The following is a 24,965-nucleotide window of genomic DNA, read 5'->3' on the forward strand; positions in this document are numbered from 1 at the left end:
CTCTCATTGATGCATATCTATTACAGATCTAATGAAAATTCGTCACAGGCTTTCAACAACTCTGCCTTCGTTCCGGGTTCCTGTATATAGTCAGTATACCATATATCACAGCAGATCAAATGCCATACCTTTGGACTGTGTCCCGCATCTGCAACCCAAATCAACTTCGACTTGGGCAGAGCCCGATGCAATTCCCAAGCTGTCTGCGGCGGACAGACCATATCATAACGACCCTGGATGATAGTCGCTGAAAGCCAAGTCAGCTCACACCAAATCCCAAAATACCAAGATAATACGTACTAGGAATATGAGCAATCTTCTCCAAATTCTCCCGCCTCAAAATCTGCCCATCCTCCAACCAGAAATGATGCACAGCATAATGAGCCTCCATAAGCGCATGCTTCAAACTCCACACTTCATCCTCTAAATTCAGAAATGCACCCTCTTCAACCCTCAAAGTCCCAATACTCAAATCCCACCGATTCCATTCCCTCGCCGCAGCAGCTTTAGCCCGCTCATCAGTCCCAGTAAGCCGCTTATAATAAGCCGCAACTGGGTCCCCTCGCTCTTCAGCCGGAAGGAAACCTACAAATGCCTCCCACGCCTCGGGGAAGATATTAGCAGCACCCAGCACCCCCCGACTCCAGCTCACCTCCGCATCACGGGTTGTGAAGACCCCGCGCAGAAGAAGCGAGCCAACTCTATCTGGATAAGCTTCAGAGTAGAGAAGAGCGAGAGTTGAGCCCCAGGAACCCCCGAAGAGCAGGTACCATTTTGGGATATTGAGGTGAGTACGTAGGGACTCAATGTCAGTTACCAGATCGGGTGTCGTATTCTCACGGAGCTCTGTTTGCGGGGTTGATTTGCCTGTGCCGCGTTGATCGAGGAGAATGACTCGGTAGATTGAGGGGTTGAAGTAGGCTGTGTTTGCTTTGGAGGTTTGCCCTCCTGGTCCACCGTGGAGAAATAATACTGTAATTGGAGTGTTAGAAGTACCTTTTACACACAGGCACATGGTCATGGGTTTTTGGGTGTTGGGTACCGGGTTTGCCATCTGGTTTGCCATATTGTTCATAATGGAGGCGATGGATGGTTCCGACGGCAAGAGTGCCTGAGTCAAATGCATCGGAATGGGTATATCCACTCATGATTAAGTGACTTTTCAATCTGCGTTTTCTTGAGAAGAGACGATGTTTGAGTAAGCTGGACACGGTACACAAAGACTGGGTTGGACCCATTGAGTCAGAACTGATACGGCGATAAGGGATTTAAGGTTGGCCGAGTAAATGGTGACAGGACTAGACATATGCAACTATATTCACGTGAAAACATTCAGAAGTTTTCTATTTAGATTATCGCCCCTCTCCTGAGAATACTCAGCGTCATGCCACTCGGACTTAGTTATCGTCTTCTTTGATACTGAGCTACTCACGTGATGGATCTTGATCGGGACCTGAGGCTCCAGTGCGACGATATAATGAGCTTGACTTTTCTTTGTTTTTTTCTAGTTTGAGATGAAATATGGCCTACGATGTTCTCTGTTTTATGAAAGGAGTCAGCTCATCCAGAAATATGTTCGACGTAAAATAGCGGCTACCATACAGGTTCCTGAGATCTTAGAAACTGACCAATCAGCACGGTCACGTGGCGTATATGCAAGTCGAAATCCACACCTCGAGCCTCCTGTTCTACAATTTGAATAGTCAATATACCTTATGCACATTGAAAAAGTACCAACGTTGTGTTGACAGCAGTGGGCTCGGATATTCCAGTCTGAACTGGTACCAACCTAGACACTTATACCCACTATGCCCCCTCGTCGCTCCCATCAAAAGTCCCACACCGGCTGCATTACTTGCAAGCGTCGCCATGTCAAGTGTGACGAGACGGGCCCACCTTGCAAGCGCTGTGAGACCCGTGCTGAATCCTGCGAATATGCAAGCATCACCACCCGTCCACAATCCTTGCCAGTCCATGACACATCGGAAGAAGGTCGAACAGAAGAAGCAATGCTTGATGCCCACACAGTCTCCCTATCCTTTCCTGCCAATAATCGCCAACTAGATCTTCAGCTCATGCATCGTTGGACCGCAAGTACCTATAAAAGCTGTTGCACTCCCGGTACTGGCGACGAGACACTCTGGCAGATCACAGTACCCGCTCTAGCTTTCCAATATGACTTCCTTTTGAATGGGCTACTGGCCTTGGCGGCGTTTGAAAGCGCCAGTGTACTGAAGAATAATGGGCAGCAAAATTCCAGCTACGAAAAGTATACTAATTCAGCGATTGAGTACCAAGTCCTTGCATTATCCAATTTCCGTGCTCAACTCGGTTCTCCCCCATGCAAGGACCAGAAAGCCGCAATCTGTTTTTCGCTGATGCTGATGGTTCTTGCGTTTGCATCGGTTCGATTTGGACAAAATTCTTCAGGCGCTAAAGAGGAGAGCATAGTGAATACTGCAATCGCTCACTTTGAGCTCGTTCGCGGTGCTGTTCAGGTTGCAGAGAGTGATGGGGGCAAAATTAGCCAAAATGAATATGTGCAAAAGCTGACACCGTTTCAAGACCTTCCCTTCACAGCTCTTGATACATCCATCGCAGAGATCATGGAAAAGCTTAGTGAAATGAATGATAAAAGGATTGTCGAGACTGTCCGGGAGATACAAGAGCGGCAAGACCAGCAGATCGCCTTCTGGGAGGCTTGCAAGAAGGCTTTACGTTTGCTACAGGAGTGCTTTCAGAGATGCGTCGGCCCTGTGTATCGAGGATATGCACTTGGGTGGCTGAATATGGCTGGCGAAGGATATATTCAAGCTCTTAAAGCTAATGATCATATTTCGCTGCTAGTTTTAATGGTTTGGGGTGTTCTTGTTCAGAGACTGGGGCACGATGTATGGTGGGCGCAAGACTTTGGCGTCTCGTTGGTGTATGAGCTCTCGAAGGAAGATATCTCTACTGCCACAGATCCATCAACTCGGAATATAATCCTACGCATCCAGGATTTAGTTTAGCGAATGAACCATAATCGTGAGCAGCAATGAAGGAAGAGTATTAAGAAATTTCATATAGTGAGGTTTTTGTTTCTTTCTACATCACAAGCACTTGGCTTATCATCGGTGCGGCAAGCTTTCTAGTTAAGGTTGATCGCTATTGGCTGAGCTCGTGATCGTGTTCGTATTTTACGAACACGAGCTAGGCCCATCGGGTATACGCCATGCCATTAGGAAAACAATATAAATATCTGACTATTCGTTGACAGAAAATTCAGTAAATCTAGCATCATTCAGAACATTCGAAGCCTCTCTTTGTTACTTTTTTGCAAATTGCATGATGAGAGCCCCCGCTACAGCGAGGCTACATTTTCGCCCATCATCGAATAACGCAAGTAGCGTTTCATCTCCGATTTCTTCAGAGACAGCTCAATTCCACCAAAAGTTGGTTCTAAATAATGGTCGTACCCTTGGGTATGCAGAATACGGCAATCCTACCGATTACCCTCTCCTCTATTTTCACGGCTACCCATCTTCACGCCTAGAGGGCTGGGGCTTCAATAAATTGCCCGAAATCCATGGCTTCCGTCTCATTGTCCCAGATCGGCCAGGATTCGGACTTTCCAGCTACCACCACAACCGTCAAATACTGGACTGGCCAGCCGACGTCGAAGCTCTCGTATCACATTTGGGTCTGTCGCGATTCGCGATCTTAGGCTGTTCAGGAGGTGGTCCATATGCAATCGCATGTGCTTACTTGTTACCTGCACATATGCTATCGGCGGTGGGAGTTGTGGCAGGAGCACCTCCATGGGTAGCGGGGACAAAAGATGTGACTGTAAGCAGGAAACTTCTGTCCTGCGCAGCGACCTATTGCCCAGAAAGGTTAGAAATGGTATTGAATCCACTTTGCGTTGCGCTTCGGTGGATTGCAGAGTCGGGTCCAGTTTCAAAGTGGCTGGATAATTGGATCGATGGCATGAAGCGTGAGAAAAGGGCGAACGGACAGCAGGATGCGAAAGCTGAGAGCTTGTCGACAGAAGAAGCTAGAAGACGCATGCTAAGCACTTCTTTCGAGGCCTTTGCTCAAGGATCTGGCGCAGCTGTACAGGAGGCACGTTTGCTGTCTCAGGATTGGGGGTTCCGGTTTCAGGATGTGTCTTATAGCGGGATTCGGATTTGGCATGGTACGAAGGATGTCAATGCACCGATTGAGATGGTGCGCTATATGGTCAAGCGGCTTTCACAGCCTGTCTTCCACGAGCTTAAAGAAGACCACTACACGATGGGCCATCATCTGGAGGCCGCAATAATTGACTTGATCGGTGATAAAACAGTAAAGGATACTGACGGGCATTGTTGATTATTTTTAGCACATACGACAGCCATTTAGCATATCCGCGCCCTCAATACTCCTTTTCTTTCGATATAGCGCTTTGAAAGTAATTGTTTACCTGTGGCACTAGTTTGGAAGCCAATCGGTGCATAGAGCTGCTTAGATGAAAATGACGACTCCCAGTGATTTTCAGAATCTCTTGTAGAGGTGGCCGACTAACTTAATATGGATGGCCTGCCTAGGCCAACTCAGTGAGTGGCTCTCAACGATTCGGGGCCATTATTATCCAATCATTTAGACTCAGGAGCATCTCATTGCTGGTACACTATTCAACTATAGTCTGAATCAATTCGGTTGCCCCTCACTTTCGAAGCCTCGAAATACAGATCAAGAATATTAATGGCCCTTCTTGGGCACATGAAGGTGGAGAAGAAAAATAGTGTCAGCTTGAAAGTGAAGAGTGGTCCTCTGACTACTTCGACATTTGACCCCATCGACCTCGGAATATCACAAAAGTACAAATGGAAGAAAGGGACTGACTGACCATAGACTCGTTCGACGTAAGAGACCTTGGAAGCGTATACCTGTGAGCACAGCATGTTCCCGAGGATAAAAAGGATGTAATCCTACTATTTGTGTACAGATTCAATTTGTGAAGACTTATGTAATTAAAGTCGAATACGGCCATTATGGAGGCTAGAAACGGCCCCCTTTCCACCTGCTTCTCCGCTCGCAGGAGGCGTCCCTCAATTGCCTACCACCTTGCTGTACTCTACCAATCTCCCCGTGCAAAACCTGCACCACGTCCCGATTCTTCGACTAACTCGTCACGTAGGCTTTGAATTTCAGCTTCCATCTGTGTGGTAGCGCCATCACAGAACTCGCTTTTCTTAAAATCGATAAGTCGCGCCGTATCGTCTTGCATAATGAAATTGTATCTGTTAAGATCCCCATGGAGTATGCCAATGTCGTGCAACCGCTGATTACTAGCCTGACAAGACTTCAGATGATCTTCGGGAATCCAGGAGCTTTAATGACCTGTATCGGCGACAAGCCCGCGGTTCGACAGGCATCCTCCTCGATAATTGATACATAAATAGAGGCTACTAACCTGGCGAAACAATGTAACCAAACTCACTTTGCGTTGAGAAGGCGGCCTTTTGATATACACCTCTACAATTCCGAGTTGACGCAGCAGAATATTGCTTTTTGCTACCTGGTAAGTTTGTTCTTTATGGCTTGTAATCGACCTTTACTAATGTCATTCTCATAGTTCGAAATTGCTCAGGTGTATAATGTGTACTTGGTTCTACATGGATACCGTATACATATGGATGCAGGAAACAGATGGAGTTTGTCCAATGCGATGAGCGTCGGGGATCAAACGTCCAGTTTCGGGACGTCTGGTCCATGGACGATTGAAATATATATTCGTAAATATTTCCTTAAATCACAAATTTTCGAGGTAATACAATAAGTATTTGAAGCATTTTGGGATGGATTAAACGGTCTCAAGCTCTAGATGGCCTACCTAGGTAGTCATCACCCTAAAAAAACGCAAAGTAATAGCTACTATATTAGTTCAACCATAGAGGTATTGTAGAGATGATTGCGGATGCTTGTCATGTACTTTTGCTTAGATATCCATGATGTAACATTTGTAAGCGGCAGTATTCATATCAAGGGGTGATAGCTCAGTTGGGAGAGCGCACGACTGAAGTTCACTACAGTCTGACATTGTCATCGTGAGGTCGCCGGTTCAATCCCGGCTCGCCCCATTACACATTTCTTTTTGCTTTTTAAATCCTTTAAACAAGATTTTGCAATATGAACATTCTAAATCAATTTTGTTTGGAAAAAATCCACCATCCTAACAATCCTCCCAATCTTCATCACTATCCGTCATATCCAGGGCACCTCTAATAAATTCCGCTAATTTCTCCACAAACTGACGTGACCGAGGAACATAATGCGTCCCAAAAAAGGAGTATAATGTACCTTTATTACAAAACTTCACCAACTGCATTGACTCCTTCGGTTCCACAACGTTATCCATAAGCGCAATGACATGAAGAATCGGTGTCTCGATTCTAGGTTTATACAGCTTTGTATACCAAGGATTACCGAGCTTGAACCCGCTGCAACACACCGCAAACTTGAGTGGCGGGTGGGTGGTCTATAAGTATACTTCTTTAGCATACATATTCAAGTCACTGAATATGGGTATAGCCACGGAAACATAACGCGCTGATATCCACTTACATCGAAGTTAAACCCACAAACCGATTTTCGCTTCTCAAGAAGAGATGTTATGATAGCAGCCAAAGCAGCTCCAGTCGAAAACCCGACCACCCCAATGAATGGCCCATCCGTCTCGAGAATATTCAACACATAGCTTATAGACTGATCCAGGCCTTTGATCCTATCTACCTGGCGATCTCCATATCCCCAGACCCGCGTATTATCTCCTTCCCGTTGATCTGGGTTTCCAGGCAGTACGCCCGAGGGATAGTAGAACTCGACCGAGTCGGAGGCACATGTATTGTCGGATTGTGAGGCTTTGAGAATCATATCTCTTAAATGCGGCTGCAAGAAGCGTGTTTTGCCTTCGAAGAATTGTCCCGACTGCCCATGGCCTGAATAATGTTAGATGAGTTCTTATGTTGAACCTGATTCACTGACCGTGGAGCATCAGGACCTTGGCCGGCAAGGATGGAGCTGTAAATGAATCCATTATCATGGTGTTATAGGGAATAAGAGCCTCATTCGTGATCTTTAATCTTGAAATTTTTTTTTAATGAGACGCTTCGTGGTATTTATCAAGTTTGTACTCTACCAAGTAGGGTGATCGGAAGTCGTCGCCAAATCAACCCAAATACCGATAGCTGCGACAAATTCTCAACTTACCTCAGATATTGTATGTACTTAGTGCTGTGTCGGCCCTACGGGAAAAAAAGCGAAAAAAAAAACAAAAAATCAAAGAGACACCAATAGACATGACTTCTACTCAGCTGAATACACCGATCTAGAATAAAATGGGCTATGTATGGATTGGACTAGTGCTTTGACGCCTATAAAATGTGGATCAAATCGGAATGTCGGGCATGCCGTGAGTATAAACAGCACATGATAGCTGAGGCGATCTTGGCATCTGTTACGGGTAAAATAGCCCTGACTGTGGATCGTCTGACATCCACCTATGCCAGAAGAACAGTCAGCCCTAGGGCAATTCTAGCCGGCACATGGGCTTATCTTTCAGCTTGAAAATAGATAGCTTAGCAAAGCTTATGTTCCTTGGGCACTGCTGCATCTATCCTAGGTAGATCGAACCAATCAATGCTGCATAAAATGTATGACACCTCATATTACTGCGTCGGGTGTGAAGAGAGCGGGCCTCGGAATGGGTATCGGGTATAGAGTGTAAGCTGCATATGAGTGGACCCAGCGGAGTGAAATGGTATTTCAATTCTTCATGGAAATCTAATTCGAATGCAGTACATGAGAGGTATCAAAACATAAAAACATTGCTGAATGCGCCACTAATGTATCAACAAAGGCATCCCCAAGCCCTAGATGATTGGATAACAGAAAAATCACAGTAGAGCCTGCTCATACAGGTTCAACGGTTTGTAGTGGGACATAGCCCTCATCTTCTCGAGCGGACTGCTTGCCGGCCATTATAGACCATAGCGCAGCAATCACATGCACAACATAGCGCCGGACAGATCGTGGATCGTTAGGGGATAACATCGTAGCAGGAGACCACCAGCTAGCTCTGCGAGCATGGTTCCGTTGTGGTGCGGAGATAGCTTCCTTCTCAAGGCGGTCAATGTCCATCCAGGACGGTCGACGCCAGAGCTTCAAGAGTAGACTGCTGACGACAACTGAGACGCTGGACATAGCCATGGCAGCACCGGCGGCCATGGGCGGAAGCATGAAGCCTGTGAAAGGTAGGAAGATGCCCATAGCGAAGGGAAGGCCAATGACGTTGTAGAGACAAGCCCATACAAGGTTCATCTTGATACGATTGAAGACAGTGCGGGACAAGGAGAGACTGGCAGGTACAGTGAGAAGGTCATCTGGGCGCATCAGCACGATGTCTGCTGCTTCCATGGCGACGTCGGTGCCGGAGGCTAAGGCAATGCCAACAGAGGCGGTGGCTAAAGCGGGAGAGTCGTTGATGCCATCACCGACCATTGCCACTCGCTCGCCACTCATCTGGAGGCGGTCGATGATGGTGCGTTTGTCGGACGGAGAAGCAGAGGCGTGCACTGAGGACGTGGGAATACCAACGGCAGTTGCGATTGATATCGCCGTTGATAGTGTGTCACCCGTGACCATGGAGACTGTAATACCCATACGGTGCAAGGCAGCCACTGCGGCGACTGCGCTGTCCTTGACGCTATCCCGTAGGGAAATAGTTCCTGCGTATTGCTTGTCAATTGCGACATGAATCCGGGTGATGCCAGATGCAGCGCCAGTTGGCTTAGGCCCCAGAGTCTCCGAGTCATCTTCAGCCTCGGATGATTCAGGGTCGGCGGATGCGGGCACGGGAATATTTTTCGAACGCAAGAACTCAGCATTGCCCAAAAAGACCTGGTAGCGGGTACGCTCGATGGAGGTCGAGGGTTCAACAGTTGCCGAGATTCCCTGGCCTACACAAGCATCGAAGTCTCCAATGCTTCCTGGGAGGCCGTCTCCTCCGGGATGACCGGATCCCGTCTTAGCTTCAGAAAAGATGGCTCGTCCGATTGGATGCTCACTACCCATCTCGGAAAGGCCAACGAGAAGCCACCATAATTGACGTCGCCATTCATTAGCCGTCCACTGAGGTTCAATCCGAGCATGAGCGACACTCATCCGGCCCGTAGTCAATGTACCTGTTTTGTCAAAGACAACATGATTGATCTGGGTGGCAGCCTCGAGGACAGCGCCACCTTTGACCAAGATTCCATTTTCGGCACCAACACCAGTTCCCACCATCACAGCGGTAGGTGTGCTAAGACCCAAAGCGCAGGGACATGCGAAGACAATCACTGAGATACAAAGCTTCAAACAGACCATAACCTTGCCGCCCGCTTCCTCAGACTTAAAGATCTTGGGTGGATTGGGCAAGATGTGGCTCAGGAACATCCACCCGAAAAAGGTAATCAAGCCAAGGCAGATAATAGTGGGGACAAAGTACCCGGCCACGATATCCGCCATGCGTTGAATAGGAGCTCGACTTGTTTGTGCATCCTGGACTAATTTGACAATTTGACTTAGTTGGGTATCCTTGCCAGCCCGGGTGACTTTAAAATCGACCGAGCTTGTGCCGTTTACAGTACCGGCGATGACATGACTGCCTTTCTTTTTGTGGATCGGCAAAGCCTCTCCTGTGATCATGCTCTCATCGACATAACTCTCGCCTCGGATCACGATACCATCAGCAGACACTTTGTCGCCTGGGTGAAGAATGACAATGTCCCCGACTTGAATCAGTTCCGTAGGGATGAGTTTCTGGTTCACCGTTGAGTCCTCGGCCAATGCGGGCTGGGAATTCTGAGAGGCCCAACCATCCGCCACTTTTTCTGCTGCAATGGGATCCTCGTAAATAGTAGTCATAGACGGGGCCAATGACATAAGGCGGGAGAGCGCTGCAGACGTCTGTCCTTTGGCGCGATTCTCCAACCATCTTCCCAAGGTGATAAATGTGATGAGCATAGTGCTGGTATCAAAAACGGTGCTCGGACGCTTGTGGTAGTCGCTGAGAATAGCCATCGCCATAGTAAAACAACTGTAAAAAAAGGCGGCCGATGTGCCTAACATGACGAGAACATCCATGGTTGGAGATCTGTGCTTTAAAGATTTGAAGCTGGTGATATAAAACCGTTTGCCGATACCGAATTGCACTGGAATGGTGAGAGCAAGACATACCAGGTCTCCCAGATAAAGACCTGGAAAGAGCTGAAACCGACCGAAATCGATTGGGCGCATATACATGGGGATCAACATGTTAATGAAGAATACAGGAACAGCAAAGGAGACGGAGACAATGAAAGCTCGTCGCCACTCCTGAATCTCCTTAGTTTTCGACAACGACTCCAACTGTGCATTGGTGTCATCCAAGTCTGTAATCAGCGCGTTATATCCAGCAGCCTCAATCACATCGAACACGGATCGAATACCAATCACGGACGTGTCGAAGGCAATGCTAAGTTGAGCGTTTGCTAAGGTGATGGAGGCGGACTTAATTCCGGGTCGGGCAGAGAGATCTTTTTCTAGCGCAGAGGCAGACGAGGCGTCTCGTAGGCCATGAAGACTGAGGTTGAGCTGCTGGGTTTTCCTCGAAAGCGGTTCTTGCGGTTCGGATGATACGATTGACGCATCAAAGCCAGCATCATCCACTATTGCCAAGATAGCCTTGGAAGTAAGTATTGACCGATCATGTACGATCACGGCGCGCTCAGCGAGAAGACTGATGTTGAACGAAACCACGCCGTCAACATCGGTAAAGGCATTCTGTACACTCGAGGTGCAGGCGCCACAAGTCATTCCTCCAATCGCAACCGTAGTAACCATGTGCCCTCTGTGGTCTTCAATCATGTCGGCGAGTGTAGATCCATCGTCCGAGCCCGCAGACGCCTTAGTTTCCAGCACCCGCGCTCCAAATCCTCGATCCTCAATGATATCCGCAATTTGCTCCGGGGTAATAATGTCCGCATTGTGTTCCACCACCGCGCGCTCCGAGAGCAGCGACACATTAACCGAGTCGATACCAGCAACGTCGGTAAGTCCGCTTTCAACTGCAGAGGTGCAAGCGCCGCAGGTCATGCCTTCGATCGCGAGGGTAGTCATCGATGAGTGTGTCCGAGGTGTTTCCTGCGTATCAGTGACAACGCTCTTCATGTGCTCTTCGGTCGATAAAATCGCCGCATCGAACCCGCGGTCTTCGATCATCTCCGCAATTTTTGACGGCGAAAGTATTGACGGATCATGTTGTACCGCAGCGCGACCCATGATCAAGCTTACAGAGACCTCGCCAGCTCCTTCAACGTCCGTGAAAGCGCTCTCAACGGCAGAGGTGCAGGCTCCGCAGGTCATGCCATCCACTTTGACTGTTGTGGTAGACATGGTTGGCAGCCGACTGGCGGAGGCTGCATCGCCCGCGCCATCAAGATCGGCATACATGGCGACAACCGGAATATCGTACAGGGAATCGGAAAAAACGGTAGTTTATCGCATGGGTGCGTTCGAGAATTTTTGGTAGGAAGCGCGGTTCGCGATGGGGGATAACGTGATATTTAACACGGAAGCTTGCGGATCGACTGGACTGATCAGATCAGATCATTCCCGCATAGAGACGGCCAAAGAACTGTCAACAGTCCACTTATGTAAAGGCCACGTCGGCTTGGTAGATGCATGGGAATCAAGGGCGCGGCCTAGGCATTTAAATCGGGAAAAACGGAAGCGATTACGCATGAGAGAGGGGGGCAGACGGGTGGGTTCCACCTGAGTGGAATGCATCCTTAGGCCACCGCAATTAAATGGGACTGATGGATTTCCTTTGCTAATAAATGCACGTGTGTTTCCACTCTATAGTCAATAGTTAGACTAGGAATGGTGAAACGACTCAGGGCTGAGGGTGTTTCAGGAGAATGGAGATGGGGTAAGCAATTATGTGTGACCATTTCATCTCGATAAGTGATGCATATGTGGACGATATCTAGATACGAGTATTTGCCCAAGGATCATGCATGGATCACGTTGCATTCCACAACTATGTATCGGCTTACATTGCCCATTAACGCCGAGGCACATTGTGCTTATTGCTATTATCTCAAACTAAAAAAAAAACGAATTGCTGTCATTTCCCAGACCATTCGAATCACAGTGCGCCATGTACTAGCTAAGATCTGAATTCCACTTGCAATCTCTATTGTCAAATCTCTTAGCCTATAGCAAGCTGAATAATAGGACCATTGTTTATGACATGATCAACATCGTATTTTGAGCTAATTGCTTTCGTAAACTTCTCGACAAAAAGGATGCCTACCCCTCTTAGTTTGGCGTCGACTGGTGGCCCCATTTCTGGCAAGGGCCGTAATAATTAAAAACGAACCCCTTCAATCACCCTGTATACAAGCATGCTAGGCTTATTAATCTCAAATTTCCTATTTGTCCTACATCAATGATGTGGCATCCATAGGATTTTGTAGTCCCAAGCTACAACTGAATGTGCTGGACAATGACGTCTCATTCAGGAAGTAAAGCGCGTGTCGAGATTATACGGGAGATCATCCGGCACGTAGCTAAGTCTCATTTCAAGGGCGATCAGAGAATAAAGGTTCAATTTGAATGAATGGACAAGATTAGTATTGTTAGACACTGCCAAGACTTCATCATCATGATAGATCTCTCTTAGTCTCGATCGAACAAGCCAACCTTGATACAGTGCAAGTGTCGAGGAAATTGGAACAGTGGCAGGGAGTTGACTATAAGCCGCAGTATTAGAGATTTCTGATTTTTGAAGTCTAGATACCTCTTATCAACAAGGTAAGTAGATCGGCTCCATGTGAGCCAAAGGTTGAAATAATAGGAGCATTAGGGAAAAGTATAAGGCAAAGTGATAAGTGATGTCGGGACCCTATCACCGCCCAGACTCGGGCAGTAGTGGATCTATCCAAGCTCCCCTCTCCAACCCCAAACATATCTCGCATCAACCATCGTTCATTCAACCACCATGGATAACGCGCACACTCGAGCCGTCGAGGCTCTACAACAATTCATTCACCTCGCAAATGCCAACAGCGCCACATCCCCACGCTTCGTCGCCAGCCTAATCACAAATGCCACCTCCAGCCCACACACTTACGTCTTCGGCGAGCTGCTCGAGACGCCAACCATTCAGTCCCTAAGCTCCCCCGACACACCAGCAGAATACCAGAGCTATCTAAAGCTTCTACAGATCTTCGCTTGGGGCACATGGCAAGATTACGAAGGTACGAAGCGCAAACCCCACACCGCATCTAGTGTACCAAGCTAATCCACCATGTACATTCAGCAACACCCAACCTCCCAAAGCTAAGCTTCGAACAAGCCCAAAAACTCCGTCTCCTCTCACTCCTTTCCCTCGCAAAAACAATCAAACCTCTCACCTACGAATCTCTCATGTCCGCTCTCTCCCTCTCTACACCTGGTGACCTCGAAGCCCTCGTCACAACTGCTATTTACAGTTCCCTACTTACAGCGCGCTTATCGCCAGCCGCTACACCGCCAACTATCAATGTGACATCCGTCGCGCCGTTGCGGGACGTACAGCCGCAGTCCCTTCCGGGAATGACCAGTGTCCTTGAGGAGTGGCAGCTGCGGTGCGGGGAGGTAATCGGTGATCTGGAAGCGGAGATCCAAGCTGTGAAGTTGAATGCGACTAAACGGGCTGCGAGGGAGGCGGCGCATCAGCGTTTGTTTGATGAGGCATTGGAGAAGCGCAAGGCGGCTGGACCTGGGAGTGGAGGAGCTGGGGTAGGGAATGCGGGGGGAAGTGGGAAGGGAGAGGGGGGTAAACGGCGTGGGCGGAGGGGGTTTTGGGGAATGGGAAATAAGCGGGAGGCGGATGATATTGATCATGATGATGGATTTTTTGATGCGGGGGAGGGAATGGATATTGATGAGGGCGCTGGGGCAGCTGGGGCGGCGTCAGGACGGGGGATTGGGAGCCGGACCAAGAGGATACTTGCGGGTGGCCGGCAGGGTTAAGTGTGGTATCTATGGCTCTTGCATCTAGCATGCCCTATTCTCATGATCGCTCATGACGGTTTCCATATGACGATAGCTAAGTTTCATGACATAGATTCTACAATCTGGATGCAAATTGATTGCGAATTCTCTGTTCGATAGTACCGAAGTAAATTGATTGCATTCGTAAAGCCCCCAAGGGCAACGACTCATTGAAAACATAAATACAAATGTCTGAGGTCAGAAGGGGTATTGGTAGAAGAGAAAAGAGGACAGCGAGATCGAAGTAGCAAATATGGACAGGACAAGGAGAAGTAGGATGACCGCTGCAAAGGCGGATGGGAGGGGAACAAACGATCAGAGCAGCAGCTTGGGAGATTAGAGAGAAGACTGAAAGCAAGATATTTTCAAGAGATTTTCAAAAGATGCTTCACAGAAGCAGACCGGAACAACAGAATCCAGACGCCAGGCTAGAAAGCCCCTGACAGGTCATATCATTGCGAGCGACGGTGACGTGGAGGCACAAGAAAGAGCACCAAGCTGTACAAGTTGAAGGGAGGATACGACTCCGCGAATTGCATAGAGCAAAATCACATCATAGTACCCGGAACGAAAATGAATAAGATGCTCAAGGCGGCAGCTGTGAGGAAGGCAACAGCCGCGGTGACTATCGCGCGCTTGTTCAGAAGCTGGCGAACATATGGTTCACGAATCGGCGCCCAATTCATGAATGTGTATTCGCTGTAACCAATGAATGCCATGACGGGATCAATCTTGTACTGGTAGGAGACGATGAAGTAAGCCGCGACAGCAAAAGGAAGAATAACCCAGCAACGAATGTGCCGGGGCTTGTTGCGTAGAACAACGTAGAACGCTCCCCAGAATCCACCACCGAAGCTGATCAGAGCAAAGGCCAAGCGCAAGATGATGCTCAGAGGTACAAGGTTGCCCAGGGCCTTGGCCTGCAAGAATCCTGGGAAAGCATCGCGCTCCATAGCTTGAAAAACATAGTCCTTGGCAGGGTCGAACACCTGCGGGTCGTCACGGCCGTCATCCTCGATCAAGTTGATAATAGTCGACACCATTGTTTCAGGCAAGACAATCTCACGTTCCGAACCGGGGAGCAAGTAGGTGTAAAGGATCTTTTCGGCACTGGCACGGATATCGTTACGAGCAACAGTGTGGCCGGGAGAGTTGGAATCGCCGCCGTTGTGAGTACCGGAACTGGGACGTGGCTGTTGATCGGGGGATTCGGTGCGCGTCGGATACACAGACTCTGATCCGATACTGTTCTGGGGCGAGTGAGACGAGGTGTGGCCTTCAGACCGCAAGAAAGCAGAAAGGCGATGATCCGCATCCCGTTCTTTTTCGTTGCCTGCCAGACGTGAAGGCCCAGCCTCCACAAGTGGAATATCACCTAGGTTCTCCAAGTTCTCAAGCATCGCAGAGGATCGTTTGCTGTCGGCTCTCTCCATGTCGGGAGTCGCGACAAGCACAGAGCGGCGTAGTTCACGGACATAATGGCGACAAAGGGACATGTGTTGAGAGACATCGAGCCTGAGAGAAATTTGTTAACACAGGCCATTCCATGACTTTATTCCCAAGCTTTATACCTACCAGAAGTCAAGGTAGTCCACTGAGCGTTGCTGGTCGCGCATGTAAATGTAGAAGGAAAAGAGATCGACAGGGGCCAGAGTGCGGCGGCTGAGCACTTCAAAGAGAGTCGGCAGGCGATTGCGCGACTCCGAGTCGGTGTGGTGATCCCATGATGAAGTCATCTTAAGTTGTTGTTGTTGAGGAGATTGGACGGTGAAAAATCCAGCACCGAGGGGTTGAAGATTGACCCGAAAGGGGTAAGGAGCGTGTCAGGTCGCGCGGGCCCCAAGCAATGTTGCTTCAGAAAGACTTCGGCGAAAAACAAACGACAGAACACGAGCCAATTAGGACTTGTAAAGAACGAAAAACACTGTGTAGGGTGTTAAAGAGGGGCGCGGTGAAATTAATGGTGTATTTCGTGGTAGGACACGCAATGTATCGGGTATAAGGACCCAGGGAGTAAAAAGACGAAAGGGGGAGGAAAGCAAGCTGCTGGGATAGCAAGCCTAAATTTCAGGAGAAATCAAAATACGAGCCCATAAAATGGGATTGAAACGAACGAGGCCAGGCTCTCCAGGCAAGGGTTGACAATAGGATGTGATCCAGCCATCTCCGTTCTTCAGTCTTTCGTGCCTGAAACAACATCGGATCAACAGTTTATCCAGACCCACCTGTCACCCACGTCTCATCTCATTGCATCATATCTACGATCTTAATTTCAAGTCTACTAGAACTGCTACTATCCTCTTATTTTGATTCATATTCTTCATGTAAGTTGTCCTCAGGGTATTGGTAAATCGAGTTGCACCCCCCCAAACGCCATTTCATAATAAACTCCATCACCAGCACTTAGCAAAAGCTCAGTTATTATCAGCCAGATGCTAAGATTTGGTTAGCCATATTCATCGTGTAGAGTATAGTCTTATATACTTACCGACCACTCCGGAATAGCCCGGATCTGCTGATACATGAATCGCTCAAGTTTATTCGCACTCTTTGCATATGGTGTAGTCTCGTTGTTGTATCGGCGACAATTCGTAAATATCAATGTTGCATCCTTGATAAAGTCTTGTGGAGTCGGGTACATGTCTTTTTCATGCTTCTCCTCCATGGTAGAAAGATCCATAGGTTCGAGAATGACCTCGTAATAGTCAGGTACCTCATCTCGGTTCACCGGTTGTGTGAAGGGCCAGGCAGCGCTGTGATTCTGCATATCGTTCAATAAGTGCAGCAGCTGGTTGTGATTTGGTCCATGACGAGGCTGACGGGCCATTTCATCCATGTCAGGAGACCATCCGGAGTCCTTGATGGCCGGGATGGATAGCGGATCAATTTTATTCACCCCGTTCTTCCACTCTTTGGGTGGAGGGTGGATAATATGTGACCGGCTGAAGGCCCGAATCTTCGCCTGCACAGCCTCCTTCTGCTTTAACAGCATTCGCCCCATCTCAAGGTATCGAATCTTGGGGAGCATAGTACACTGCATGATGGTACCGCCCTCATAGTCCTTAATATAACCCATCCAGATTGATCGATCGAGAGTGATTTCTTTGGTGAAGCCTTGTTTCTTAAAGTATCCGATGGCGTAGTTATCCGCATAGGTGAGGAAATGCATAATGGGAGAGGTAGCCTTAACATAATCCTATTGGATACTGGGTTAGAATGAAACAAAAGCATAGAGGTGAGCGGGTTGCAATCATACCTTTAAGTGAGACATCAAATGCGCGCCGTAACCCTTGACCTGCTGGTCCGAGGAAATGGCACAGAAGACAATTTCCGCAAACTTGCGACTATTGAATGGCCGGTATGTGATTCCTCTGTCGAACAATTAGTTTCATTTCCCAACCCAGGATTTGCGATTGTTGCACGTACCCAACAACTTCTAGTGGATGCTTTACAATCGCAATTGACAAATGCGATCGGTCATACACTAGTCGAGCAATATAGTCCTTGGGCATTTTGGGAAGTTGCTTCTGGAAGATACACTTCAGCCCGGTAAGGACGATGAAGCTATCATGCGATCCATCATTATTGACGACCCGGAACTCAATATCGCCTCGACGCTCTTCTAACACAGCAGGCTGAATGACAGAATTAGTGACTGAAGGGGTGAATGCGGAGACGGCGGGATAGGGTTGGAGCTTACCTTCTCGGGGAAGGGTACAATGCGCAGAGGCGGCTTCAGAGCGGGGCCATCTTCCTATACCATCATGTTAAATAGCGTTCAAGGAGCAATGGCAGATATGGCCAACGAACCTCTTCTTTCTCTGGCGAATCAGTGCGCGCTTTCTTGCTTGCCTGCTGCTGAGAGTCCGGGGAAGCAACCTCCTCCGAGGCCTTTCTCTTCGAACCTGGTACCGGTCATTACCTGCTGTGTCATAGAAACTGGAGTATATCCCCAATCAGCAAAAGACTTACTCTTAGGCGAAACAGCAGTCATGATGAAAAGTGGTGAAGCTGTGATTTAGGTGTTCGTGCGCGTGCTCGGTCATCAAGCAGCTGGATGTGACTGGGGTCGGCACCGGAACAACCATTCCCCGGATCGGCCAGATCACATCTATACCTCCACGCGTTATCGATGTTCAACTCTTGGTGTTTGACATAAACTCTTACCTTGTCATATCAATTCCACCACACTCATGTCGCTGAACGAAGTCTGGGAGGCAGCCTCTGCAACCCCTTTCCACCCTATTGTCTCCAAGGATAGCCAGTTCGCCATTGGCTTCAACTTGCTCTGCGTTGGTATGCATAGCTCCTGCGACAGTGCCCATACTCCGACTGACTTTGTTTACTCTAGCCGTGATTGCTAGTGGTCTGTTTGGACTGAGTAAGTCTGTGCAAGAAATATATGCTATCAATTGTGCTCACAACCCTTATAGAACGTTCGTTCCTGAGTCTCTTCACCCTGGGCGTTCCAGCCGCTCTAGCAACCGGGTAAGTACCGCCGCTTATCTGCTACAACTAGGTTCAATGGCACTCCACTGACCACATGTTTATGGGTAGATTCGGAGCTGTGCTTATGATCTGCGCCGTCGGAGTTTATGTTTAAATCGATACCCATTATTCCCTCCATGTACACTAAGCGGGGAATTATTGCTCGGGGCCTGTACTGCTAGAAGCTCCCAAACTATCACACATTTGCGAAACCATTAGTCCCTGCTTCCACCTCCCCCAAACCACCACCTGGACTAGCAAAATCTTACAATGGAGCCTCTATTCACCGGTGTTTCCAACAACGCCAATCACCTCTACACTCTCCTCTCCTGCATCGGCTTTGCCTCGAAAGCTACCGTCCAGATTACACCCGAAGGCCTCCGCTTCTCCGTCGAAGAAGGCCGCGTTATACAAGGCCTCGCTTTCCTCGACAAGTCTCTCTTCACCAGCTACACATTCAATGCGGCCCCAGAAGATCCCAACCAAGCAGAAATTTCCGACACGCAAGATTCCGACGAGGTCACATACCCACACTTCGTCGTTTCTCTCTCCGCCCTCCTCGAAACACTCAAGATCTTCGGTATAAACGAGGTTCAAGAACCAAACGCCCGTGACACCAGTCTCCCACATACCAATCCCGCCTCAAGTGCATTCGCCGCGCCAGCGCTGTTGATGGATCGCTCCTGTACCTTCCAATATTTATCCCACGGGGCGCCATTTAGCATCGCCATCGCTGAGGCGGGCGTTCAAACAACATGCGAACTGGTAACTTACGAACCAGACGCCGATGAATCTGACATCCCCCTCCAACGTGATGCGATCATTATGAAAATTATCATGCGATCTGCCTGGCTGTACAATTCTATCGCAGAACTCGACTCTTCGGCACCTACCATCCTCAAACTGTCTGCGTCCTCCAAGCAGAAACCGTTTTTCGCGCTCTCTGGGGCCGGCGGGCCATTTAGTGAGTCCACTGTCGAGTTCTCCATGGGCCAACACAATGAGATGCACGGGACGGCCCCAGGACAGACAACGCAGGCATCGCAGGGTATACACAAAGTGCTAGCAGATGATGAAACTTCCCGAGCACGCGCAGCGAAGTCAAAACTTGGTCCGACTGCTACTGAGACATTCATGGTTTCGCCACCTGCGTCGATGGGTGAGCGCATCAAGCAGAGTTACCGGTTTGCGCTAGTCCGCAAGGCGGCAAGGGCCATGTCCGTTGCCAATAAGGTTAGTATAAGGGGGGACCAGCAGGGCGTGTTGAGTCTGCAGTTCATGATTGAGCTGGATGAGGGTCAACCCCCGGCTGGGCGTTCTATTGGGGCTGGTATTAAAGGAGTTGGACCGGTTTGTTTTGTTGACTTCCGATTTGTGCCCTTGTTGGACGAGGAGGATGCTGAAATGGATGTTCGAGAGGACGAGTAATGGGGAGCATCTACGTTGTCCTTCCATACACATTGAAATGTACAAATTAATTGTATTCAAACAGCGATCCCTCGACGCCTAGATATTGGTATGCTCTCATGTAAATGCTGTGAAACTTGGAAACGTTCATGCTGCGCCTAGCAAGGAATAGCGACCCTGACATGGAAAGCAATGGATATGCAATGGAATGGCAAAAAGAAATATGATACAAAACGGGAGAGGGAATCACAGGACCTGGATATAATTAGCATATAACCTTGATTTCCATGGATTCCATAGTGAACATACCTCAGCAATAGACTGCCTTTCAATAATCGACTTCTGTCGCTCATTGCGCGAGACACGATAGTAATAATCGCTGAAGTCTCCGCACTGCATGTGCCGCAGGAACTCCTCGTCGTGGGTAATGACAATCAGCTGGAAATTAGCCTGCTGCTGTCGAGCCTTGATGATATCGTGTAGCGATTCAGCCAGGGAACGAATATTATCACGGTCCAGATTGGTAGTTGGCTCATCAAGAGCGATCAATCCACAGTTGACACCGAAGCATTCTGCCAGCGCAAGACGAATGATGATACTAGCCAACACTTTTTGTCCAGCACTGCAGCGGCCTCGCATGTCCATCTCTGCACCCTGTTTAACCATGCAGACACGGTAATTGTATGAGCGGTTACCCTTGGCATTTTCATTGTCCGATCGGATGAGGATTGTATCGACATCCGTTCCGCGGTAAGTCTTCTGCCAGAGCTCGCCGACAATGGCGTTGATTTCTTCCATCTTCAGACCGTGGTATCGCATGATGGCTTTGTCGAGAGCACCACCGTAGCGGGCAAGATCTTCAACCGCAGCTTTGGTAGTCTCCACCTTGATATGAGATTCCTTGTACTTGGATGCAGCATCCTTGTAGTCCGTATCCCAGTCTTTGAGGAGTTGCATCAACTGGTCATCTTTGGATTTCATTTCTCCCATCTTGCTAGCTTGTTTGGCAGCTAAAGCATTGTGCTCCCGTGTCCATCTTTCTGACTCCTGCTTGAAGCGGCTACGATCAACGTCGGCATTTTGGGATTCCAATTGCTCGACCTCTTCCAGCACGTTATCCAGAGATCGCGTGGCTTGGCGATATGTCAAATTGTCAGAGTACTGCCGCTTGGTATTCTCGCTGTCCTTGAGCTGTGCTGAGATCTTGTTGATTTCTCGGGTAATTTCACCTTGCTCGGACTCGAGCTGGCTGATCTCATCCTCAATTTCGGACAGCTCTCGCTTGCTCCGCTCAAGTTGATCAGGACCTCCACGTTCATTGTATGAGTTGATCTCCTCGTTCGCCAAGTCAAGCTGGTTGATACTCTCCGAAAGACGGGTGATGTCATGCTGTAGGTCTCGCTCTCGCCCTTCAGCTCGTTGACTGATGTCGTCGTAGCGAGCTTGAGCTTGGAGTAGTTCGGGGGTCAGCGCTTCGATGTCTCGGTCTGCTTTCTCGATTGTCTCCCGCTGTTGCAAATTGAGTTTCTTGTACTCTTCCAAGCGGGCAAGTAAGTCGGCCTTCTTCTCCAGCTGGAATTTGGTGCTGTCAAGATTACCCTGGACATCTCTCAGCTGTAACTCTAGCTTGTTGATCTCGCTTCGGGTCTGGTCCCTTTCATTTGTGAGCTTGGCGAGAGTCTTTTTCAGTTCGCGTGCCTTCTCATTGTTCGCCGAGATCTCATCTTGGATATCTTGCAGGGTGCGGTTTGCAGACACATCCTCTTGGTTCGCAGAGAGTTCTTGAATTTGCGTAGCGATAGTCTTGATATCGGCATCGTATCTCGCAATAGTATTGACTGTTTTGGTAAGAGATTCAACATCTCTCTTGCTTTCCTGCTTGTCGCTCACAGTTCGGTCATGGGCCTCAAGCTTCTCTAGAAGCTGATCGCGTTGAAAATCGCATTCCTCCTCTTCTTTCTCCAATTCTGGAATGTCCGTTTCTGAGAGACGGACCCACGTATCGTAGGCTGCACTAGCTTCGCGGGCAGTCTCAAGATCTTGTTCCATCTCCTTCAACTCTCCATCTTCAGCATCTTTGGCGGCCTTTTCCAACAATGCTTGGAGCCTTTTATTGAATATTTGGAGCTCGGCGTCATTCTTGAAAGGTCGCTGGCATGTGCGACAACTCTTGGCTCGCTTCGCTGCATCAACACACAGGTTGAGGTATGCACCCAAACCGGCGTATTGGTCGGCGTCTTTGCGAGCAAGCTCTGTCTGTTCCTGCCGTTCTTTGACTATCGTAGGGTACTCGGAGGGCTCTGCGCCAACCGCCTCATAAATCTCCTTCACGCACTCGTCAAGTTCCTTTCGACGCTGTTTTAAGGCCTTGGTTGCATTTTTCAGCCTGAACTCGACCTGCTCCAGCTCTCGGCTAACACCATCACGATCGCGCTCTGCATCGGACACCTGTTTGGACTCGGTGTCTACGGCGGACTGAAATTCCCGCTCCAAGGTATGGGGCTGCCAACCCGCACCGACAACCTTCACAAGTCGTCCTCCATGAGCTCCCTTCATCGTCTGAAGGCTCCGCTCTTTTTCCTTTGCTTCCTTCTTGAGATGATCCAATCGAGCCAAATCCCCAGCCTTCTTTGTGGACTCAATCAACTCGTCGTTCAGGTTCGAGTTTCCATCCTCAAGATGTTGGATCTGCGCATTAACATCCTGGATCTCTTGGTCCCATGAAGCAACCTTAGTGCGTTCTTTGGCGCGTTTGAGGTCCGAGCTAATATCTTCAATCTTAGCCTCCAGTGCTGCTTGCACACCTTCATCAACATCAATTCCATTGAGCTTTCCTTGATAGCTAGCTGACTCTCTGTCATTGTTCGAAATCTGCTTTTTGGAAGAGTTCTTGGCCTCTTGTAGAGCGGATTTGCGCTGTCCGATTTCATTCAGAGTGTCCTGAACCTCGCGGAGCTCTTTCTGGGCTTCACGTTTCACCCGATCTAGAGCCTGGTTTCTTTCTCGCAAAAAGCCCTTGACCTTTTGCATGAAAGCGTCGATGTTTTCCTGGTCCATAATTTCATCGACGCTGTAGATGTTGTTACCACGGGCAACCTCAGTGATCATAGTCTGACGTCTTTGAACCTGTCGCTCGAAATTGGCCTTGTCGTTCTCGTGTTTTCCATTTTCGGCTTGTTTCAGGCCCAGCCGTTGCCGAGTCTGCTCGATACGAGCCTTAAGCTCCATGTAATTCTCCTTTTGCGCTTCTTCCTGCTGCTGGTATTCGATTTGCTTGGTCTCGAATTGTTCGAGATTCGACTCAAGCCACTCATCCGAGTCCTCGAGCTCGACCAAATGCCGTTTGAGGTTGTCGATAGTAGTCTGAATACTTTTTGCTTCGATTCTTTTGCCTTCCAACGCACCGAGCACCTGCGCATATCCTTCGGATTCTTTCCATGCCTTGTCAGCAAGCTCGGCGACACGGCGCATCTCCTTCGACATCTTTTGAGTCTCGTCACGCAACTCTTCGATCTCATCCTGAAGCTTAACTGAGCGCTTCTCTGCACGATCTGCTTTATCCTTGTCTTCTTTTGAATGTTGCTCCATGATCTTGTATTTCGCCAACTCTTCATTCTGCTTTTTGCGAAGAGCCTTAATGTTATCAATCGCTTTGGTGTACTTCATGGCTTCAAAAATCTCGTCGAATCGCTTTTTAAGAACGGAGGGCTCGCTCATTGGCCAAAGACTCTCATCTTGGTGGCAAAAGATGACCGAGTCCAAGACAGCTTTGGAAACACCGAGATATTGAGGCATGATCTGATCCAGCTCGGCCACTCGTGACGAGATCGCCGTTCGCTCGCCATTTTTCATCATCATAAGATGTCCTTCCAGTGTCTTCTGCTGCCTTGTCGTCTTCTTGACCGTGAGTTGTAGACTGCGCGTAGCCACCATCTTGGCACCAGATGTTCCTTTGAAAGAAAGCTTTACCTGCGCAAGCACCTCCTTCTCGCCGCATAATTTCGGATCGTGTATGAAAGCACCGCCTTTGCTGTTGGGAGGGAGATCGCCGGTGGTGGCATATTTGAGACATTCGATGATAGTCTAAGGTCGTTAGTCCGCGCTCACCGACTGACAATATTTAGTGTCGACGATCGTACCGTTTTGCCCGATCCATTATATCCGACGATTAATGTCAGAGGTGTGTGAAATTGGATGGTCTCGCTGCGCGTATTATCGAAGGAGCGAACTCTGGGATCAAGAGAAACAGTAAGCATCAGTGCTAGGTTAACGATTCGCAGTATGTATAATTCATGGGAGAACATACCCCAAAATGGATAGTTTGTCGATCTTCGCTGTCCAAAAGAAGTTCAATCGTCAGATATTTGTGCATAAGTTGCTGCAGTCCTTGATGCGTTCTTACACCTGTTCGGACCGTTAACATAGTTATGAAATAGTGGGGAACAAGTTGGCTCACATTCTGAGGCGCCGACGCGAGTGGAGATGCTTCGGCAGACTCCTTGATGGCGCAGAATGGATTCAGATACCATTCAGAGCCTAAATTCCCGAAAGTTTGGAAAGGTGATCAGATCGCAACGGGCTTTGTGATGCATCAACTTTCTCCACTTTGCTCGCGCCGAGCGACACGAAGTCACCTGACTCCAATGGCGTGTTAGATAATCCGCCCCACAGGGATCAGCGAGCATCTATCACTCTGAGCGGCCGGATGTTAATTCCCTGCTTCCTGGGGACTTTCTGTGTGTTATATGCAGAAGCTTGAAATACCCCTAGCGACAGAACTGAACATTGTCGTGTCTGGGCCTTCAAGTGTTGAACATCATCCCCTATACTTTATTTGGGTTTACTGGAAACTTACTTTGCGGGGAATCGACCGTCTGGACCGCTGAGCTCGGATACCTATTACCCTCGCCAATCTACTTACTTCGATTTCTATTCTCCCGCCCGGTTTCATCCCCACTTTCTCCCTCGATTTGGTCCCTGGTCTC

General features: G+C 48.7%; 11 protein-coding genes across 11 annotated transcripts; 5 read left to right on the forward strand and 6 right to left on the reverse strand.

Moving 5' to 3' along the window:
- Nucleotides 1-20: 20 nt before the first annotated feature.
- On the reverse strand, nt 21-1,148 carry N7503_002098 (uncharacterized protein; the record flags this gene model as incomplete). Its single annotated transcript, XM_057061645.1, has 4 exons — nt 21-80; nt 129-247; nt 301-972; nt 1,043-1,148. The coding sequence occupies 4 exons, from the start codon at nt 1,146-1,148 to the stop codon at nt 21-23; spliced, it is 957 nt and encodes a 318-aa protein (XP_056925607.1).
- A 660-nt stretch (nt 1,149-1,808) lies between these two features.
- On the forward strand, nt 1,809-3,011 carry N7503_002099 (Zn(II)2Cys6 transcription factor domain-containing protein; the record flags this gene model as incomplete). Its single annotated transcript, XM_057061646.1, has 1 exon — nt 1,809-3,011. One exon carries the CDS (start codon nt 1,809-1,811, stop codon nt 3,009-3,011), a length of 1,203 nt encoding a protein of 400 aa, XP_056925608.1.
- Nucleotides 3,012-3,330: 319 nt separating this feature from the next.
- N7503_002100 (alpha/beta fold hydrolase) lies at nt 3,331-4,353 on the forward strand (the record flags this gene model as incomplete). Its single annotated transcript, XM_057061647.1, has 1 exon — nt 3,331-4,353. One exon carries the CDS (start codon nt 3,331-3,333, stop codon nt 4,351-4,353), a length of 1,023 nt encoding a protein of 340 aa, XP_056925609.1.
- Nucleotides 4,354-6,196: 1,843 nt separating this feature from the next.
- N7503_002101 (alpha/beta hydrolase) lies at nt 6,197-7,066 on the reverse strand (the record flags this gene model as incomplete). Its single annotated transcript, XM_057061648.1, has 3 exons — nt 6,197-6,502; nt 6,589-6,962; nt 7,009-7,066. The coding sequence occupies 3 exons, from the start codon at nt 7,064-7,066 to the stop codon at nt 6,197-6,199; spliced, it is 738 nt and encodes a 245-aa protein (XP_056925610.1).
- Nucleotides 7,067-7,935: 869 nt separating this feature from the next.
- Nucleotides 7,936-11,496, reverse strand: ctpA (Cu(2+)-transporting P-type ATPase CCC2; the record flags this gene model as incomplete). The annotated part of the gene is made up of 1 exon (XM_057061649.1): nt 7,936-11,496. One exon carries the CDS (start codon nt 11,494-11,496, stop codon nt 7,936-7,938), a length of 3,561 nt encoding a protein of 1,186 aa, XP_056925611.1.
- Nucleotides 11,497-13,048: 1,552 nt separating this feature from the next.
- Nucleotides 13,049-14,064, forward strand: N7503_002103 (COP9 signalosome complex subunit 7; the record flags this gene model as incomplete). Its single annotated transcript, XM_057061650.1, has 2 exons — nt 13,049-13,307; nt 13,370-14,064. 2 exons carry the CDS (start codon nt 13,049-13,051, stop codon nt 14,062-14,064), a joined length of 954 nt encoding a protein of 317 aa, XP_056925612.1.
- Nucleotides 14,065-14,633: 569 nt separating this feature from the next.
- On the reverse strand, nt 14,634-15,821 carry rgsB (uncharacterized protein; the record flags this gene model as incomplete). Its single annotated transcript, XM_057061651.1, has 2 exons — nt 14,634-15,600; nt 15,661-15,821. The coding sequence occupies 2 exons, from the start codon at nt 15,819-15,821 to the stop codon at nt 14,634-14,636; spliced, it is 1,128 nt and encodes a 375-aa protein (XP_056925613.1).
- A 678-nt stretch (nt 15,822-16,499) lies between these two features.
- Nucleotides 16,500-18,079, reverse strand: gcnE (histone acetyltransferase GCN5; the record flags this gene model as incomplete). The annotated part of the gene is made up of 7 exons (XM_057061652.1): nt 16,500-16,520; nt 16,574-17,281; nt 17,342-17,456; nt 17,512-17,720; nt 17,786-17,839; nt 17,896-17,990; nt 18,058-18,079. The coding sequence occupies 7 exons, from the start codon at nt 18,077-18,079 to the stop codon at nt 16,500-16,502; spliced, it is 1,224 nt and encodes a 407-aa protein (XP_056925614.1).
- Nucleotides 18,080-18,278: 199 nt separating this feature from the next.
- Nucleotides 18,279-18,688, forward strand: N7503_002106 (OST5 family protein; the record flags this gene model as incomplete). The annotated part of the gene is made up of 4 exons (XM_057061653.1): nt 18,279-18,381; nt 18,437-18,466; nt 18,519-18,573; nt 18,643-18,688. 4 exons carry the CDS (start codon nt 18,279-18,281, stop codon nt 18,686-18,688), a joined length of 234 nt encoding a protein of 77 aa, XP_056925615.1.
- Nucleotides 18,689-18,843: 155 nt separating this feature from the next.
- Nucleotides 18,844-20,001, forward strand: N7503_002107 (putative DNA repair protein Rad1; the record flags this gene model as incomplete). Its single annotated transcript, XM_057061654.1, has 1 exon — nt 18,844-20,001. The coding sequence occupies one exon, from the start codon at nt 18,844-18,846 to the stop codon at nt 19,999-20,001; it is 1,158 nt and encodes a 385-aa protein (XP_056925616.1).
- A 173-nt stretch (nt 20,002-20,174) lies between these two features.
- Nucleotides 20,175-24,312, reverse strand: N7503_002108 (MRX complex DNA-binding subunit; the record flags this gene model as incomplete). Its single annotated transcript, XM_057061655.1, has 4 exons — nt 20,175-20,235; nt 20,290-24,063; nt 24,120-24,210; nt 24,287-24,312. Coding segments are annotated over 4 exons (3,900 nt in total), but the record flags the coding sequence as incomplete, so codon positions are not given.
- Nucleotides 24,313-24,965: the final 653 nt, after the last annotated feature.

The sequence above is a fragment of the Penicillium pulvis genome (assembly GCF_028828015.1).
Source record: "Penicillium pulvis strain IBT 33274 chromosome Unknown contig_12_segment0_segment0, whole genome shotgun sequence".
In the NCBI taxonomy this organism is placed as follows: Eukaryota; Fungi; Ascomycota; class Eurotiomycetes; order Eurotiales; family Aspergillaceae; genus Penicillium; species Penicillium pulvis.